We start from the raw sequence: 15,951 nt of genomic DNA, 5'->3' as shown, positions 1-15,951 counted from the left end.
GAGCTTTAGCTCTGGAAACCATAAGCTCCTTTCCAAACCAAAAGAAAAGCTTCGGACTCTAATAAGGAGCTTTCTTCGTACATGTCGGCAGCATTTTTTATATAAGTATAACCTCAGGTTCTTCGCGAAAGAATTTAATTTCTAGACTTTTTAATGATTCTCTCAGGCAGAAAAGCTCCAGGAGCTTACACATTAACGTTGTACATTTTACAGCACAGAATTGAACTCGCGCTTTACAATTAAATCAGGGTACGGATGATCCATCTTTCCCAAGCATAAAAGATAAATGTAACTTCTCGAAGAAGCTTCTGACACAAACAGATGGCCTTTGATTCGCCAGTTTGCTTCTTATCCAATCTTCCGCGTAAGACCCTTGTCTCTTGCACCTTTTTCTCTCGCCTGACTTTGACTTTATGCAAGCTCGCGAGTTCCGGGATGTAAAGTTGCTTTCTCGTATTCTTATGCAAATTTGATCGCGCAAGTTTATTCCTCGTAAAAATGACAAAATATTTATTAAAAGGGAAACTTTACAACGAAGAGGTATCAAGGAACTTTTGCCTGTGGTATTGCGCCTAGTTGTAAAACGCGAAGTTTAAAGCCGGGCGGTTAATTTTCCGCCTGGAGCAGGACATTAATACTTTAAGTCCAAACTTTTAGATTACCGAATATTAAGCTCTATATCTCTATTGTATACAGGAGGGCATTAGAGTAAGATATACGATATCCTTTACGATACAACAACGAATAACACCATTAATTCATTAGCTCGTCAAACATCTCGTCTGTGCATTGAAAATCTCTCGCCGTAATGTAAATAACACGTGAGTTTAATTAGCCTGATGCATTCGAATGATCTTCTTCACAGCAGCATCGGTTTTCTGCTTTTACACAAACAGCCGCTAAAATCCATAAAAGTAGCTTTCTCATCTTTTCATGCATATGTAAAAGTTGAAACAAGAACGTCGCACGAGCAAAAAATTTGTTTCAGCGATGATAGTCTTCCCATACTGTCAAGGAATATGAAAAGAACGCCTAGGGGGTAGCTTCCCTTATTATCATATTCAGATAGAGGAGCGAGAAAGTGGGAATTTTCAAGGTAAAAAGGTGATCAATAAAACGCAGGTGACGAGTGGTTTAACGATATGCAATATTTATGCTATTATTATTGTAAGAAAATTCGGCTAAATTTGTAAAATCGCAGTCTGTGCAACTGGCGATGAAAAATGGAGAAATTTTCTCTGGAATAATCTAGTTTGCGCCTCTCGCCGTGGTCGAATATGCTGATAAGGAACATTGCATCTTCGTTGCGAAAATCACGTGCCGTCGGGCATCCTTTCTTAAAAAAGTGATGGACTTTGTTATGAAGCATTTAATTGATGATTGGTTCCCAGGAACAAAAATTAAGGAAAATTTTGCTCAACACTTTTCGATGACATATGCCGTAAAAATGCGAAAAAACAAAGCATTAAGCTGATACTTAAGATCATGGCACTGAAAAGAGTCTCCCCTGAATTGATCAATGAGCCGATATCTAAGAATGAAAAGATTATTAGAGGGAATCATCCGGTGCTATGGAATTATTATTAGAATTGCATCGAAGAACTTAAAATATTAAAAGTCACGAGGTCCGTCAAGAACTGCACGTTTTTAGAACTTTTGACGAAACGCCAGTGCCAGATATTACCGCTCATGCGTTACCGCAGCGTTTAATTGCATCAACTCCGGCATATTTGCGAGCACAGCTACGCTACTCGAAAGAGACGTAAACTATGCAAGAAAGTTTACAGTAAATTTTTCGCTGGCTGACTTTCCTAACCCATTGCGGCGTGAAAGCTCTCTCTCTCTCTCTCTCTCTCTCTCTCTCTCTCTCTCTCTCTCTCTCTCTCTCTCTCTCTCTCTCTCTCTCTCTCTAGGTTTTTTTTTGAATTTCCCGCGCCGATCAATCTTCACTCCGCCGTCCGACAAAAGAGAAACTAAGTTCCCAGAGTTCTGTAATTACCTGAAGAAGAAAACTTCTTTTTCTATACTTCCGAGCGTGATGGAGGAGATGTGCGACGGATGTGGATTTAAAAATACAGAAAATCGTTTCTCTTCAATTATATGGGTTCGCAGTTTATATCGCTCAAAACGTGCCGAGCAAAAATTACACCGCCAGCACTAACTTCCAGACGCAGCTGAATAACTCGAGAAGCTTATACCAGTAACCTCGCTCGTAAGAATAATTTTCAGCAGCAGAAGCAGCTTTGCAGCTTTGCAGGAAATAAAACGTCCTCTTCTCCTGCAGCCCTGGCAGAGAGCGATCATGTTGCAATTTCTCGGCGCCGCAAAGTTGGACGGGAGCAATAGTAAGAACCTGTCAGTGTCAGGCGCACTTCGCATACTTTGCGCTGCACAAAGAGACCACGTGCTATACAGTCGGTCCTGTAACGTTGTACAAGTATAGTAGAAGAAGCTGCTTAAAGAGGGTGTACGGAGGAAAATACGAGGGCGGTTTTGAAAATCTTACTACAGGAGATTAGATTTTAAGTGTGTGTAAGATTGTTGAACAACTTTTTGGGAAGTTATCAAGCGCAATTTCGAGTCTGGCGTGGTGTTAATGGTGATAAACGCGAGTTCAATTGCACCGCAGAGTAAAAAGGGATCGTGCGGCGCACGTGTGGAAGGTTAATCGGATGATAAACGCTCTTGCTTAATTAGTCGCTCGAGATTTCGCACGGGGAGTTTGACGAGCGAGCGATGCTACATTAGGGGTCTATCTAATTAGCGTTTCAAAGGCTGGACTGTGCTTGATTACGAAGTGGTTAAAAAAAAGCATGATTCGTTTGATGGATGACTGTAAGAGTGACTAATAAGCTTCTAAAAATAATAAAAATTGCATACGATTCCTCTAAAAAATAATAATTAATGTGCTGCAGAAGTCGTTAACGAAGAGCACTCGCCGAAACAGCTACAGCATTCCCGAAACTTTCAAAAACCATCCAGCACAACGGTCACCTATTCCAAGTAGAAATTCCGTCATCAAGTGGAATAGCCAGCCGTGCAGTCGTACAACAAACAATCATTAAATAGATCGTTGTAAATTAGCGAAACTACAGGGGCACGCGAATTTCCCAGCCGCGTCTCTCCTTGCTACGCTCGGGTGCTAACTGCGCTGTGTAAAAAAGAACCATTTAAGTCACACGTATCGTAATGTACTATTGCTTTGAATCTTGTAACATAGCTTTAGTGGACAATTTCGTAAATCACTGCAGTAAAATCTCGTTAGTTTTGCAATAAATAAAACGCACATCTAATAACCTACTTGTTGTTTTTACACTTACGACATCATGAGAACAAGGTAAGCTTGAAATTCGAGTGAAATGTTTACCCGTGAGCTATAAGTACTATCCTTGAATGTAAATCTTTATCAACGAAAGCCGAAATTTTTACGTTTTAGATAAGTTAGTTCTTAAACGTTTTGTGCGTGTGGATAGGTACAAAAAAGTAAACTAAATTTAATATGAATTTGTAACTGTGCAAATCTCGCAACCAAGTATGTAACGACTCATCATTCTCATCGTTATACAAGGAAAAATATGATATAAAGCGGTGTCGATTAAGTCTTCTTGATCTAGCATGGCGTGATAGTAGCTTTCCGCGCGCTCGAAAGATTCGAGTATGTTGTCGGTGAATATGGGAAAAACGCTGAGATCGAATTGTCTGAATTTGATCTCGAATTCACAGTAACGCATGAGCGATAATATCCGGCACTGGCATTTCGTCAGAAGTTCGAAAAACGTGCAGCTCTTAAAGAACCTCGTGACTTTTAATATTTTAATTTCTTCGATGCACTTCTGATAATAATTCCATCGCACTGGATGATTCTCGCTAATAATCTTTTCATTCTTGGATATCGGCTCATTGATCAATTCAGGCGAGACTCTTTTCAATGCCATGGTCTTAAGTATCAGCTTGATGCTTTGATTATTCGCATTTTTACGGCATATGTCATCGAAAAACGTCGCAGGCTTTAGTGAAAATACTGGCTCCGAAGTTCATTAGTATTTTTGTCTTTTCCACTATGTTTTTGTCGTTCTGGTAGAATTTACGGTGCACGGTGAGGCCGTGCAAAAGTTATTCAAAATTTTATCCTCGCAGTAGAGGATATCGAAACTTCCGAAAGCTTCGTCGGTGAACTAAAAATTGAATAAGTAAAAATCGATACGGCTACTGTCTAGACCTAGGTTTGCCTGAATATGCACTTTTCGCGAGAATTTCAGAGGAGGAAAAAGCAGAAGGTCGAGTTGGATAGGGTTGCGCGAAGACGGGGATGCGATCGGTTATTTATGTCCCTGGCGATTCGTCTTGGACGGGAAAGCCGAAGCTACAGCTCCAAGGATTGAGGTGCCCTGCAGGTACTGTAAATTGGCGCTGGAGTAGCGCTTTTAAATTGTAAATCGCTATAGAGAGGCGAGAATGTGTATGTGATATTTTATTCGCGAAAAAAAGTCAAACGCCTTAAACGTGCAGCGGTTACGTTTCGTTGTATATATAAAATAACGATTCGAGAGTAGCCTTTTAGAATTCACTGTCGTCGACTTTTGATCGATTTCCTCTGCACGGATATAATCGATTCGTATGGTTTGAATATTTAAAAAGAATTTTCTTGCTTTCGTCGAGAACGTACAACGTATTCATAAAAGCTTCAAAACAGATGTTGAGATTGAACTTTGAAAGATATGAATGGTATATCAGAAATACATTCTACAGTTCGATCGGCCATGCTTTACTGCAGCCTCAAAGCGGCCTTTCGAGCAAGAGAACGAAAAGTGTTTAAAATTTAAGACCGATTCATATCGAACAATAAATATTGCGTACAATACCTTCGAGAAAAAGTAAAATAAAGCAAAACTACGCCGTTCGCGCGCTATATTCTTTACGCGCTTAAATATGAATTTCAAAAAGTCACGACGATAAAAGCACTCGAGATGCCGGTCATATTTTCACGCTCAAACTTTCTCAATGAAATTGTAAAGCGATTATTTTCTCCGGTGGAGGGAAAGAAACTCCTTCACTTTTTTTTCTTCCTCGACTCGAGCAAAGTACAAGTTCCAAGAAGCGGCATTTCATGGAGATTCATAAACTTCCTACAGCTGTGTGTATAATTGTAAAGTACTTTTTTTACGTTTATCACCGGCAAGGAAACGAAAAACGCGTATTTTCCCTCTAATATAACGGCTTCACGTCGCTCGTATTTGCACAAACTTTTTTTTTCTTTCAGCGATCTCGCTTATGGATAAAAAAATAGAAAAAACATAGAAAAAATTTAAAAAACTCGCTCATCTCACGACTCTGTTTGTGTTCAGGCCCCTCTCTAGTAAAAAAAAAAGCTCAGCGCGCCTTGGGTAGATAAAAATTTAGAAAAATTCCGAGTAAAATATACTCGGATCATGGAATCTATTGTGTTACAAAGAATATATGCAACATGTATGCAATATTCTCTTCAATAATTTTTCATTGAATAAATTTAATTGATTATCAAAATGAAATACAAAAATCTTTTTATTGTAATAAGCTTCGACTACCTGATATTCCTGACCTCATTATTACTATCAAAATAAAATAAATTCAATAAGAATATGTGATATGAATTTTTTATTCCTTTCCCTCTTCAAATTCAACAACTTTTCAAAACAATTACGGATGTTAAATGCGTTTCGCAAAATTCAGATTACAAAATAGAATGTCGAGTACAAGAGCGGGAATAATTAAGGTAGCAACATTTTAACGTTAACTTTCGTCATACAAGGCATGATGCTAATGCGAAACTTGGGGTAACTCGCATTCACAGTTCCGTTCACCACTAACCAACCGAAAATGTTGCATTACGACGCAGGCACAGAAGCAGCGAAACTTACCGCACAGTTTGCAGGATACATCCCTCGGTATAATGGAATGCATAATTTAATGTATGATAATAATACCGCGTGTCTTTGTGAATTGTCAAATACATGTATAGCCTTTTAGAAAGCTCAAAGAGAGTATTCGCTTAAAAGTCGGAAAATTTAGTTTCTGTTGCATTTATAATCCAGAGAAATATATATAGAAAGATCCTTACCGGTGATGAAAGCTCGTCAGCAGGCCAACATGGAAGTAAAAATCTCGTAAATGCATTCAGCTTCCATGCAAAGTTGTTGTAGATGAAACGAAAAAATATTCGTTTTCATAATCAAAAACATCTCCGAGAAGACATCGCTCTTCCCATTCCTTTGAATTCGCAAGAAGACGGGTACACGTTACACGTTGGAGGAAAGCTCGCGTCAATCTCAAGTTTTTCGCAACGTCGCCAAGTTTAATTTGAAATTCAGTTCCAAATATGCGCGCGTGCACGCACAGTTATCTCGAAAATCGAATTTCGCCGTTAACTGCAATATCGATCCTACAGCGCGGGCAGAGCGAAAGTAATTTTCCGTCCGCTACATACCTTCGCCACTTCCCGAAATAATAATGCTTGCGCCGCATGCTCTCGTTAAATTTCGAACTTCGAGCGTCCAATCCCGAAAGCGATATTCCAGCGAGCCATTACAGTAGCTATAGGAATTCTGATTGAAAATCCTCGATTGCCTTTTCCCAAGAAAAATCAAAGTCTTCGTCGATGATTTCGAAAAGTCGTGTGTAATATCTATCGAAGTCGTCGAGGATATCCAACTTTTCACCGAAAGCTCGTTTTGCGCGCCGACAAGAGTGAAACTTATTTTTGACAATAATATATTTCGTAAATAAAGAAGTAAAGTGTAAGAATCAAAGGTTTGCCATCCAGCAGAGCCGCAAGTTGGATAAGGAAATAAAAATTCAATGAAAACTTCTACACGTCTTCGCATATAATTTCCCTCGTGAAAAACAATCGAAAACTCGTAAAATATGCATAGATCCCGTCACACGAGCGTCGAACTCGGCACTTATCGAGGGGCTCATCTAATGCGCGTTTTCTCGCGACTTGACAGCTTTTATCAGTTTCTCAACTCTTATCCCGCCGCAGACGGTAGGGACTTTGCAGACTTCGAAGATATGGGCATTAACGCTAATACGCTCTGGGAGTTAAAGTCTTATTTTCGTTTTTAGGCATATAAGGGTGAGGGCATTTTTCTTTCTTTATAACAAAACAAAAAAAAAATATGCTCACGCTTGTATAATATCTCTGTCAATAAAAAATCCAAACGCTGCAGGTAATGTTCGACAGCTGAAAAAGTATAATCGTGTATCGATTCACCCGAAAATTGAGTTACTGAACGATCCGATACGAGCATTTTAACCCGATTTTCGCGACATTATCGGATTTTAGAATCGGATTCACGTATACGCGAATTACCAAACGGCCGCAGTAAAAAACGTCCGGCCGTTTCATATCACAGACGGCTTTGAATCCATTTATGGACTCTCGATTTCGATAAACAGCAGAGATTGGCGGGTCGGTTGAAAAAATGAACAATTCGCCCGGTTTTTCCTCGTATACTGATCGAGTTACGCCGCTGCGCTTTTGTGCGGGATCGATGGTAATGATGTCGGTTCGGGTAAACTGGACGAGCGGAGGCGTATTATCCTCGAATAAATGCTGTTTGAATTTCGTTACCGGAATGTAATTGAAATTTACTTTGCTCGATACGAAAAATACAGTCAGTTATGCGTGTCAATAAAAAAATTGACTTATTTTACATTAATTCTTTATAAATTTTATTATCTCCGTCGCAAAAAGTTTGTTGTGATAAATATGGGCGAGAGAGAAAAAAGAGCTGCGCAAAGGAAGTGAAGTTTAAAAAAGCTGATAAAGCGAAAATTAGCCAGCTTTTCATTTAATTTGTATAGTTGGACTCGGTTTGTTTAATTTTTGATTCGACTACCTTGTTTTGAGATTAAAATTAAAATACGTCGCAATGTCGGTAAGTTATCTCGGGAGCTATAGTCCTATAGTATCTTACAGTAGGCGACACTAGAGGGCCACGAAAAAGGGAGAGGGAGAGATCGGTCATCACTTTGGAGAAGAGTAGTTCCGAGCCCGCACGTGGGCCTACTGCATAGCATCTGCAGTAGAAAAAGACGCTCGCGCGAGTTGTGCTGTCAAGTGTCAAGGCAATAAAAGAACGTCGTATAGTTACTCTTAGTCAATATCTTTGATATCCAAACCTCATAAGATCGGGATTGAAGAACTGTTTGTTGTTGTGAAGGTTTCGAGATAAGGGCAACAAGATTCGTCGAGAAGGTTTGTCGAAACGACTATTTTTTTGGCAAGCCAGTGCAAGAGCTACGGATAAGCTTGATCAGCGAATTTTCAGTGCAAGTTATCGTGTGTACGACGAATTACCAAAGCATCAGTGAAACCGTTTGCACGCGCAAAGGACGCTTCTTTTTCGAATCGGCTGCGTATATAGCTAGTTATAAGAAGCAGAGAGTTCCTGCAAGTGGATTTTTTTAAGTCTGATCTTCGTCGTTTTTACGACTAAAACGGTCCGGGGTGAAAGATAGTTTTGGACCGGATGAAAGACACGTGCGGGTTTCGGGGCCCTTCGAGGATCCAATAAGCACTGCGAGGTCTGCTTACCATCAGTGCGAGAATACGCGACAACGATGCGGGATACCTTTGTCAATTGTTGTTGTGGTATTCGTTTGTAAGCAAACTTTTACGAGGTTTGCAGGATTTTTATTTTATATGCTGGAACGAGTGCAGCGGTGCGATGTATAATTATAAAGATTTTTTCATATAATATAATTTTACACAATTATTTATTGCAAATTATAACCGATGTATTAATCAATGATGTGATTAATAAATTTTGATTATTCGTCTCATTACAGGTTATGCTGCGAATACCTACATAATCACGAATTGACTATAAATTGGACTTACGAAAATTTTGTTCCAGGTTTGATTGGAGGCTGGCAAATGGTTTATAATATTGACCTATGGAAATACAATTTTACCGTGACGAAATGGCTATCTAGTTTGGGAATCCGTAAAAAATACGCAATTCTGCGTGTCTCGCCATCGTAATTTAATGATTGTAAAATAAAATAATTCGATAAAAAAATGTTGTTTTTATTTAATTGATTCAATATTCATATATGTGCGTGTATATAGACATTTCTTTATCATTAATCATTCATTTATTCATAGGCGTATTTCACAAATATATAATAAATAAGACAAAAATTAAAAATTACATCGATTAATTTCGATGTATGCAATATAATATAATGTAAACTAACCAAGCATGAAATTAGAATTAAAAGCATGTGCGCGCTTGATGTTTGCGATCACTTTATAACGTATGCTAATTAAAAATGTTTGTAATGGTTACAGATAAAAATTTCAATTTCATCAGTGTTCAAATGTTCAAAGAGGAACTCGATATCAGCGACTGTGAGACCAGCTATATTGATGTATGCGATGATGGTACGTATTATAATAGGAACAATATAAAAACTTTTCGATGTATTAAATAACTTGTAAAACACTGAATGGTCATTCTTTTTGTTAATATATATTCAGATAAAATAGTACTTGCCCCTACTAGGAAATCGTCTGTCATTGACGAGGCATCGTCCGATTCAGACGATGATTCGGTTATCAACGTATGCGATTCTGGTGCGTATGCAAACTATATAGAATATTAAATCTACGTAATTATAATATCTTCATACGTGATTTTAATGCTTTATTATATAGATGCAGAGCTTTCCCGCAGCGAGAGTGAAGTTAATATAAATAAATCATCAGTAAATGCGACATCGACTACAAATTCACGTATTGATACTTCTATGGTACGATCCACAGATACGACGACAAAGTCCATGCATTCTGATAATAAAGGTATATACAAAAAAAATGTATTTATTGCAAAATATAAATTATATAATTAACGTTATATATCCGAAATTTTTATTCCATAGAAAATTTGCTGCTTGAAGCCAACAGTAAAACGAGAAAGAAGAGGCGAAGAGAATTTTGTAAGTTAAAAATGTTGCAACTTCATCAATTATAATAGTATGAATTTTAATCATTACAGTTATATTTATATTTTATTTTATCTTCTAGCAACGAAAAACCTGTATGCATATTATTGTGAAACGTGCGACAAATTCATCAAGAAAATCAATGGAAGAAAGATAACTAACTGCAGCATTTGCAGAGACGTTTTAGTTTATCGCTGCTTGAACTGCCAAAATGAATACAGAAGTTATGGTGGGGTGTATATGCACTTGAAAGAAAACAATTGCTTTGGCGTAAAAAACGAAGTCACAGAAAACTTTTCTAATACTGCAAATTCGTCGTGTACGTATATTTTATTCAAATTATACTCTGAAGATACGATAAAATAAAATAACGTTCTTCATACTGATAAGGCCCAATTTTCATTATAGCAAAATTCAGCAGTTGTTCAAAACAAATAGAACCTAGCACATCCAAGTCGATTGATAACGAGCGACTCTGTCCAAAATGCGGAGAAACTGTCGTCAATGGATGTGGGCCTTGCGACGGCGAGCATCTCTTCCAGTGCTTCGTCTGTGTCTTCAGAAGCTGTCACAAGAGCACATTGATGCACCACATCGATACTGTGCACAGCGACTCAAAGCTGATCCCGCAGTCACAGATGAGTAAGTAACGCAACTCTCGAGCTTAAATGAATAAGTACTTAATATGAAATCTATTCGTTCCAGCTCTAGTAGGAAAAGTCCTTCTGCACTGTAACGTCTGCGATCACACGGTATCAGACTGCGAAGTGAAGTACAATCGGAGGCTCAACTGCAAGCTCTGTAACTCTCCAATGCACTACGTCTGCTTGATCTGCAAGAAACAATACGTCAGCGCCAATTCGGTGTACAAACATCTGTACTTCGAGTGCAACGTCCAGCCGAAGTTCCAATGCCACAAGTGTGACTACAGAGCGAAACAGAAGGGCAACCTTCTGACCCACATCGAGAGGAAGCACACCGCCAAAAGGTGTCGAGGTTGCGGCAAGATGTTCGACAACTACATCAGCTGCAGGAAACATCAGATGAAGAAGTGTAAAGTCACCTACAAGTGCCGATACTGCAAGTACACCTGCAAGTTCATTACTCAGTTGAAGAATCACGTGAGACTTGAGCACAAGTCGAGGTACAAGTGCAGAAATTGTGGAAAGAAGTACAAAAATCTGTCTGCCTTGCAGGTGCACGTGAACGATACCTGCGGTCAGGTGACAACTTTCGAGTGCGATATTTGCGGTTATTATACGCTGCAGAAAGGACGCTTAGCTCAGCACATAAAACAAGTTCACAATTTTTAGTACGTTTTAGGATGTGATCGCATTAATTTTTTAGTTTTTACGCCAATTTTGTTAGTTCGAATAATTAAGAAGAATCAATGAATTTTAAAAACATATTACTTGCTATTTGTACTTTAAAATCAAATTCTGTATGTATAAGCTTATTTTAAGTGATGACGGCGTATTTACGTTAACTGAAACGATTAGAAGAAAGAAAACTATTTTTAATAATTTTTGTATGAAAGAGATAATTTAAAAAATAAACGCTCATATTAATTAAAATATTAGCACGATTTATTGATAATATAGATCCCAACCCAACGCTGTGTTTTATAAAACCCGCTGAAATCTGCAGCGGCGCCATCTGGCAGTGCTTTCATTGGCGCGTGTGATATCAGTTCGCGCGCCATTAGCCAAATATGTCAACAAAGACTATAATGCAGTATGCAGTATTTCTTTGTCTCCCTTGCTGATAGTTACGCGAGCAAAAAACATCGGAAAGGACGCCACGTTTTTCCCAAAACGAGATAGAACACTGCCACGTTCCAGAAGACGATTTACGTATGTATGTACATACATACTTGGATATTTTTAAACCAACGGTTGCAAATGGCAAAGAAGAAAACATTCACGTTCTTCGAAAATCAACGGATAGAAGACGATGGGTTTTTAATGATTTTAATTAGATTGGTAAGATTAAATTCGTTTTGAAACATCAGGTTAGTTCAAATGGCAGTTTAGTTTTAGCCCTTATGTCCTTATTTGTTAATATCACTATTATTTTGCTGTATGCTTAGTTGTTAAATTACTCTGGAACTTGACATGTCAAACGAATAATTTTGTATCATTTATTTTGCTTTCAGTTTTCGACTATTATTAGTAGGCTGTCTACACTTAATTACATGTACTTCAAAATGTATGGAAAAAGATAGACATACTACATAAAAGCATTGCAGAAGTTAATCTAACATGAATCTTGATTCATGCAACAATAAGCTACTTGAATTCTATTTTTGTTCTCGAGGAATTCTAATCGCATTAATAGGTCCACGGCAGATAATTTCACAAGTATTCACATTGATATGGTTTTTGTATTTTTCAGAAAGTAATTCATTAAACTTGCAAGAACTTTTTTGAAGGGGTAAAGGAATTACAAATATGACTTGATATTTATTTGGTTTTCATTCCACTAACTGAAAATGGTATTTCAGTTTATAATGATTAGGTATACGTCAACAGGTTTTTTTTTTGTTTATAACATTGAACAATTTTCTAATAGTTGGCATAGTAATTTGAATTCAATGTACATACATAGTAATATTATATCAGATTATATTTATTTTGCAGGTATACTCAATGAATAGTAGAAAAGTATCAATACTTTCAAGAGAGATCAAAAGTACTAAAGTATCAATAAGTTCCTAAGTAGGCAAAATTATTGTATTAATATTAATGTAGTTTTTTTTTCATGATACTGAAAATTCTAAATAATGGTTCTACTCGTTATTCTAGTTATATTGTTATAAAAGTAAAATAGCTTCAATCAATTATATTGCTAGAAAATGTTATATTTGTCAAGCATCCTTTTTATTTCAGAGCATGTGCCTGCAAGTGTGTATCAAATAATATCAAAAACAGATAAGAAAATGAAATCAATGAAAATCTCATCACTAATCACTTAGTAAAAACTTTCATATACAAACGAATACCCATCATCTCTAGTGCATAATCGTCGTCACGAGTCTTGATGTATCTACGTTTTGCGCAAAAGCAGCTTCATTTAGTCTATACGAGATTTGCACACAGACACGCGTGAAATCAAGCCGCGTATCAAAGGATTTGCAAGACAGTCACTCGAGGATAGAACAAGATTAATCTCGAATACGCGTTGAAACTTCAAGATCTTTGAACTCGCATGCTGTGCGATTATTATATAAATATTTTAATTACTGGCGCTCGTTATTTGAATTTTAGATTCAAAATTGAATGTCTACATCGCTTTTTAAAAAACTTTTTAAGAAATTTTCTATGTATTTTATTTAGAACTATTAGAATTAAGCTAAATTGTAGATTGTTGTTTAAGCAAACGTTTATTCAAAGCTGCGACTAGTTCAATGCCCGAGACAAAGTCATCGTCGTCCCGAGACTATGTGCATTACCCGCTAAATTTCAGCACACTTCTCAAGGACTCGAATGTACCCGAAAAACAGACAGTCAGACAGACAGCAAGTGTTTACCTCCGCCAAGTTCAGTTTCGTAGAGACGTTGATATAAAGCCAGTGCCTCTGGTCCATTCACCTTTCAAGCTCCTTCTCTTGGGAGAAGACGATATTGCCAGAGTCACAGAGAGAAATTGACGATGCTTTTATCTCCGCGTTTTCTTCAAGGAAAACGAAAGATCAAAAGAAAGCGACGGTGAACGGGTATATAGAGCTCGAGTATTATAATATAAGAGCTTGATGCGTGTATGTAGGAAATTTTCACTGTAAGGGGCGTTGTTGTTTCCTGTGATTTAGATGATTAGCCTTGTGTCTGGCGTTTGGGGGAGGTTGCTCGAGTTATGAGCACGAATGCGAAAATTATGCTTAGGACGGAGACTAATGAGGTTCATTATTGCTGAATAATGTGTACTCAGCGCTATTTTTTCTGTTATTATTATCAATGTATGTACTTATATCCGTGAAAAATGTATTTCTACAAGCTTTCAATAATAAAACTCGTAATGGCAAGATTATGAATCGCGAAAGCGTTTGTTTATTGAGTAAGATTTACGATCGTACAAATTATCTTGTTTTTTTTAGAACAAGGATTCATAAGGGACTCCTTCAACCCCAAACCATGGCATCTTTCCCTCAAGAAACGGCTTATCGAATCAACGAGGAAGGCCAGTCTACTATTCGAAGAACAGCCATAAATTAACCGATCGATCGATTGCTCTAGCACAATCGCCGTCGCCTGCTATCTTCACCGGTAGCGCTGCCCAACAATCAATGCTGATAAGATGAGGCCTTGGTGGATGTAAGCATTGTTATTCACGACATTCCGGTCGACTCAAGCACTGAATTGCTTTATCACTGGACTGAAAGATCGGATGGAGTCGTGGAAAGTTGGCGAAGCTTATTTGCAAATAAGGGTGTCGATACGAATATTCTCGTTATTCGAGTTTATTGTGCGTTTGAAGATTATATTGTATTTTAAGATGCAAATTTTATTTTTTTATGTTTCAGAAACTACAATGCGTTTGCCACGAAGAAGTTTACCGCCATTTCATCATCATAAAATATATGAAGCTTTTCTTTAATATTTTGGTTGTATGCCTTATTACGATTATTTGCTACTAAACTACTAAACTTACTGCTTTACTAATAAATAATTCTGCATAATACTGTGATGAACCTTTTATTTAATGTTTTGTTTGTATACGTTACCACTGTTATGTGTAAATTATAAGCCTATAATATTATAAAAAAGATAAGAATAATAAAAAAAAAACAATATTTCAGATTCGGCATCGAAGTTCAGCATTTTCGCAGAGGAAGACGCGTTTGATAGTGACTCAGTCAGTAAATCATTAAATAATGAAAGTGATGATGATGATGAGGATGATGCTGCATTCAATTTTCGTAGGCGACGCACAAGTCGTGGAATAAATCATATCGTTTCATCCAGTGAAGGTGAAAATATATGCACTCAAATTAATTACAATTTATAATTAAAGTTGAACTGGATAAAAATATAATTTCCATTTTAGATGATTTGCCGTCGGTTGTACTTAAAACGGACAATAAATACCTGGTCAAAAAACAAAGCAAAAGTAAATCTTCAAAGCGGCATTATTCTAATAAAATGTTCAATGGTACGTTCATATGAATATAAAAAAAAATATAGCGTTCGTGCTTAATATAAGAGTTTTAACGCTAAAACTCATATTTTAATATTTCAGTTGTGAAGAAGAAAGCACTCTTACACTGCAGTAATTGCGACGCAGATGCAAATCTAGACGTCGTAGTGAAATCTAAAATTCAACCAAACTGCGAAAAATGTTCGAAACCTTTGATTTTTGTTTGCACCGTATGCGAAAGTAAAAGTAGCTGTCTGTTGAGCATGTATAATCATTATACTAGAAACTGCGAAGGTTATATTCCCCCCCGTAAATTCTCGTGTACAGAGTGCTCATTTAAATCGAAGTATAAAAATAACCTCAATAAACACATAAGAAACCAACACACGGTTGAAAAGTGCCGTGGCTGCGGCAAAAGTATCAGCTCTTACAGAGGATTCTTGCAACACAAATCGTCCATGTGCCCATATGAGTTTAATACTGATTCACTCGTGAAGGTATCGTGCAAATTCTGCGATTACTTTTCGATAAGGAAATATCATATGACCAGACACATAAAGAGAGTCCATAATATTTAAATTATAGCTATTAACACCATCAGGATTATTTTTACTTGTTACAAGTATTATCATGAATAATCATGTTTTTTTACTTAAAAAAAAGAAATGTTTTTATTAAAAAATTGGATGTAAGCACAATTCGAATTTTTTTGTAGGTTTACATGCATTGATTTATCTAATAAATACAAGTTATTCAACATAATTCAAAAAACGAATTCTGAAAAAAATACATAAATAAATTTGAAAACATTTAAACCTTGACGTTACGTTT

At 37.0% G+C, this 15,951-nt stretch overlaps 3 protein-coding genes across 12 annotated transcripts in view; 2 read left to right on the top strand and 1 right to left on the bottom strand.

Moving 5' to 3' along the window:
• Positions 1 to 15,951, bottom strand: part of LOC100123447 (dipeptidase 1) — a 104,385-nt gene that overhangs the window by 44,822 nt on the left and 43,612 nt on the right. The window lies entirely within an intron of this gene.
• Positions 8,008 to 11,350, top strand: LOC100680013 (zinc finger protein 441-like). 4 transcript variants are annotated; one of them, XM_008208983.4, is made up of 9 exons: positions 8,008 to 8,236; positions 8,898 to 9,035; positions 9,335 to 9,427; positions 9,524 to 9,619; positions 9,701 to 9,844; positions 9,925 to 9,981; positions 10,070 to 10,306; positions 10,396 to 10,629; positions 10,693 to 11,350. In XM_008208983.4, exons 3-9 carry the CDS (start codon positions 9,364 to 9,366, stop codon positions 11,298 to 11,300), a joined length of 1,440 nt encoding a protein of 479 aa, XP_008207205.1. In that variant the 5' UTR covers positions 8,008 to 8,236; positions 8,898 to 9,035; positions 9,335 to 9,363; the 3' UTR covers positions 11,301 to 11,350. The 4 variants fall into 4 exon arrangements, with proteins under 4 accessions (XP_008207205.1, XP_003426672.1, XP_016841541.1 ...); XM_003426624.5 differs by lacking the exon at positions 8,898 to 9,035 and having other exon boundaries at positions 8,033 to 8,236; XM_016986052.3 differs by having other exon boundaries at positions 8,033 to 9,021.
• Positions 11,710 to 15,935, top strand: LOC103316236 (RE1-silencing transcription factor-like). Of its 5 annotated transcripts, XR_004345010.1 has the most exons (8): positions 11,710 to 11,969; positions 12,143 to 12,504; positions 12,627 to 12,704; positions 12,876 to 13,702; positions 14,081 to 14,412; positions 14,507 to 14,953; positions 15,031 to 15,135; positions 15,223 to 15,935. XR_004345010.1 is itself a non-coding variant. In XM_032600526.1 (2 exons), exons 1-2 carry the CDS (start codon positions 15,126 to 15,128, stop codon positions 15,696 to 15,698), a joined length of 486 nt encoding a protein of 161 aa, XP_032456417.1. In that variant the 5' UTR covers positions 15,044 to 15,125; the 3' UTR covers positions 15,699 to 15,909. The 5 variants fall into 5 exon arrangements, 1 of the variants encoding a protein (XP_032456417.1); XR_004345011.1 differs by having other exon boundaries at positions 12,876 to 14,297; XR_004227873.2 differs by having other exon boundaries at positions 12,876 to 14,412.

Source organism: Nasonia vitripennis, chromosome 5 (genome assembly GCF_009193385.2).
Source record: "Nasonia vitripennis strain AsymCx chromosome 5, Nvit_psr_1.1, whole genome shotgun sequence".
In the NCBI taxonomy this organism is placed as follows: domain Eukaryota; kingdom Metazoa; phylum Arthropoda; class Insecta; order Hymenoptera; family Pteromalidae; genus Nasonia; species Nasonia vitripennis.
This window is presented reverse-complemented; position numbering and strand designations above follow the sequence as displayed.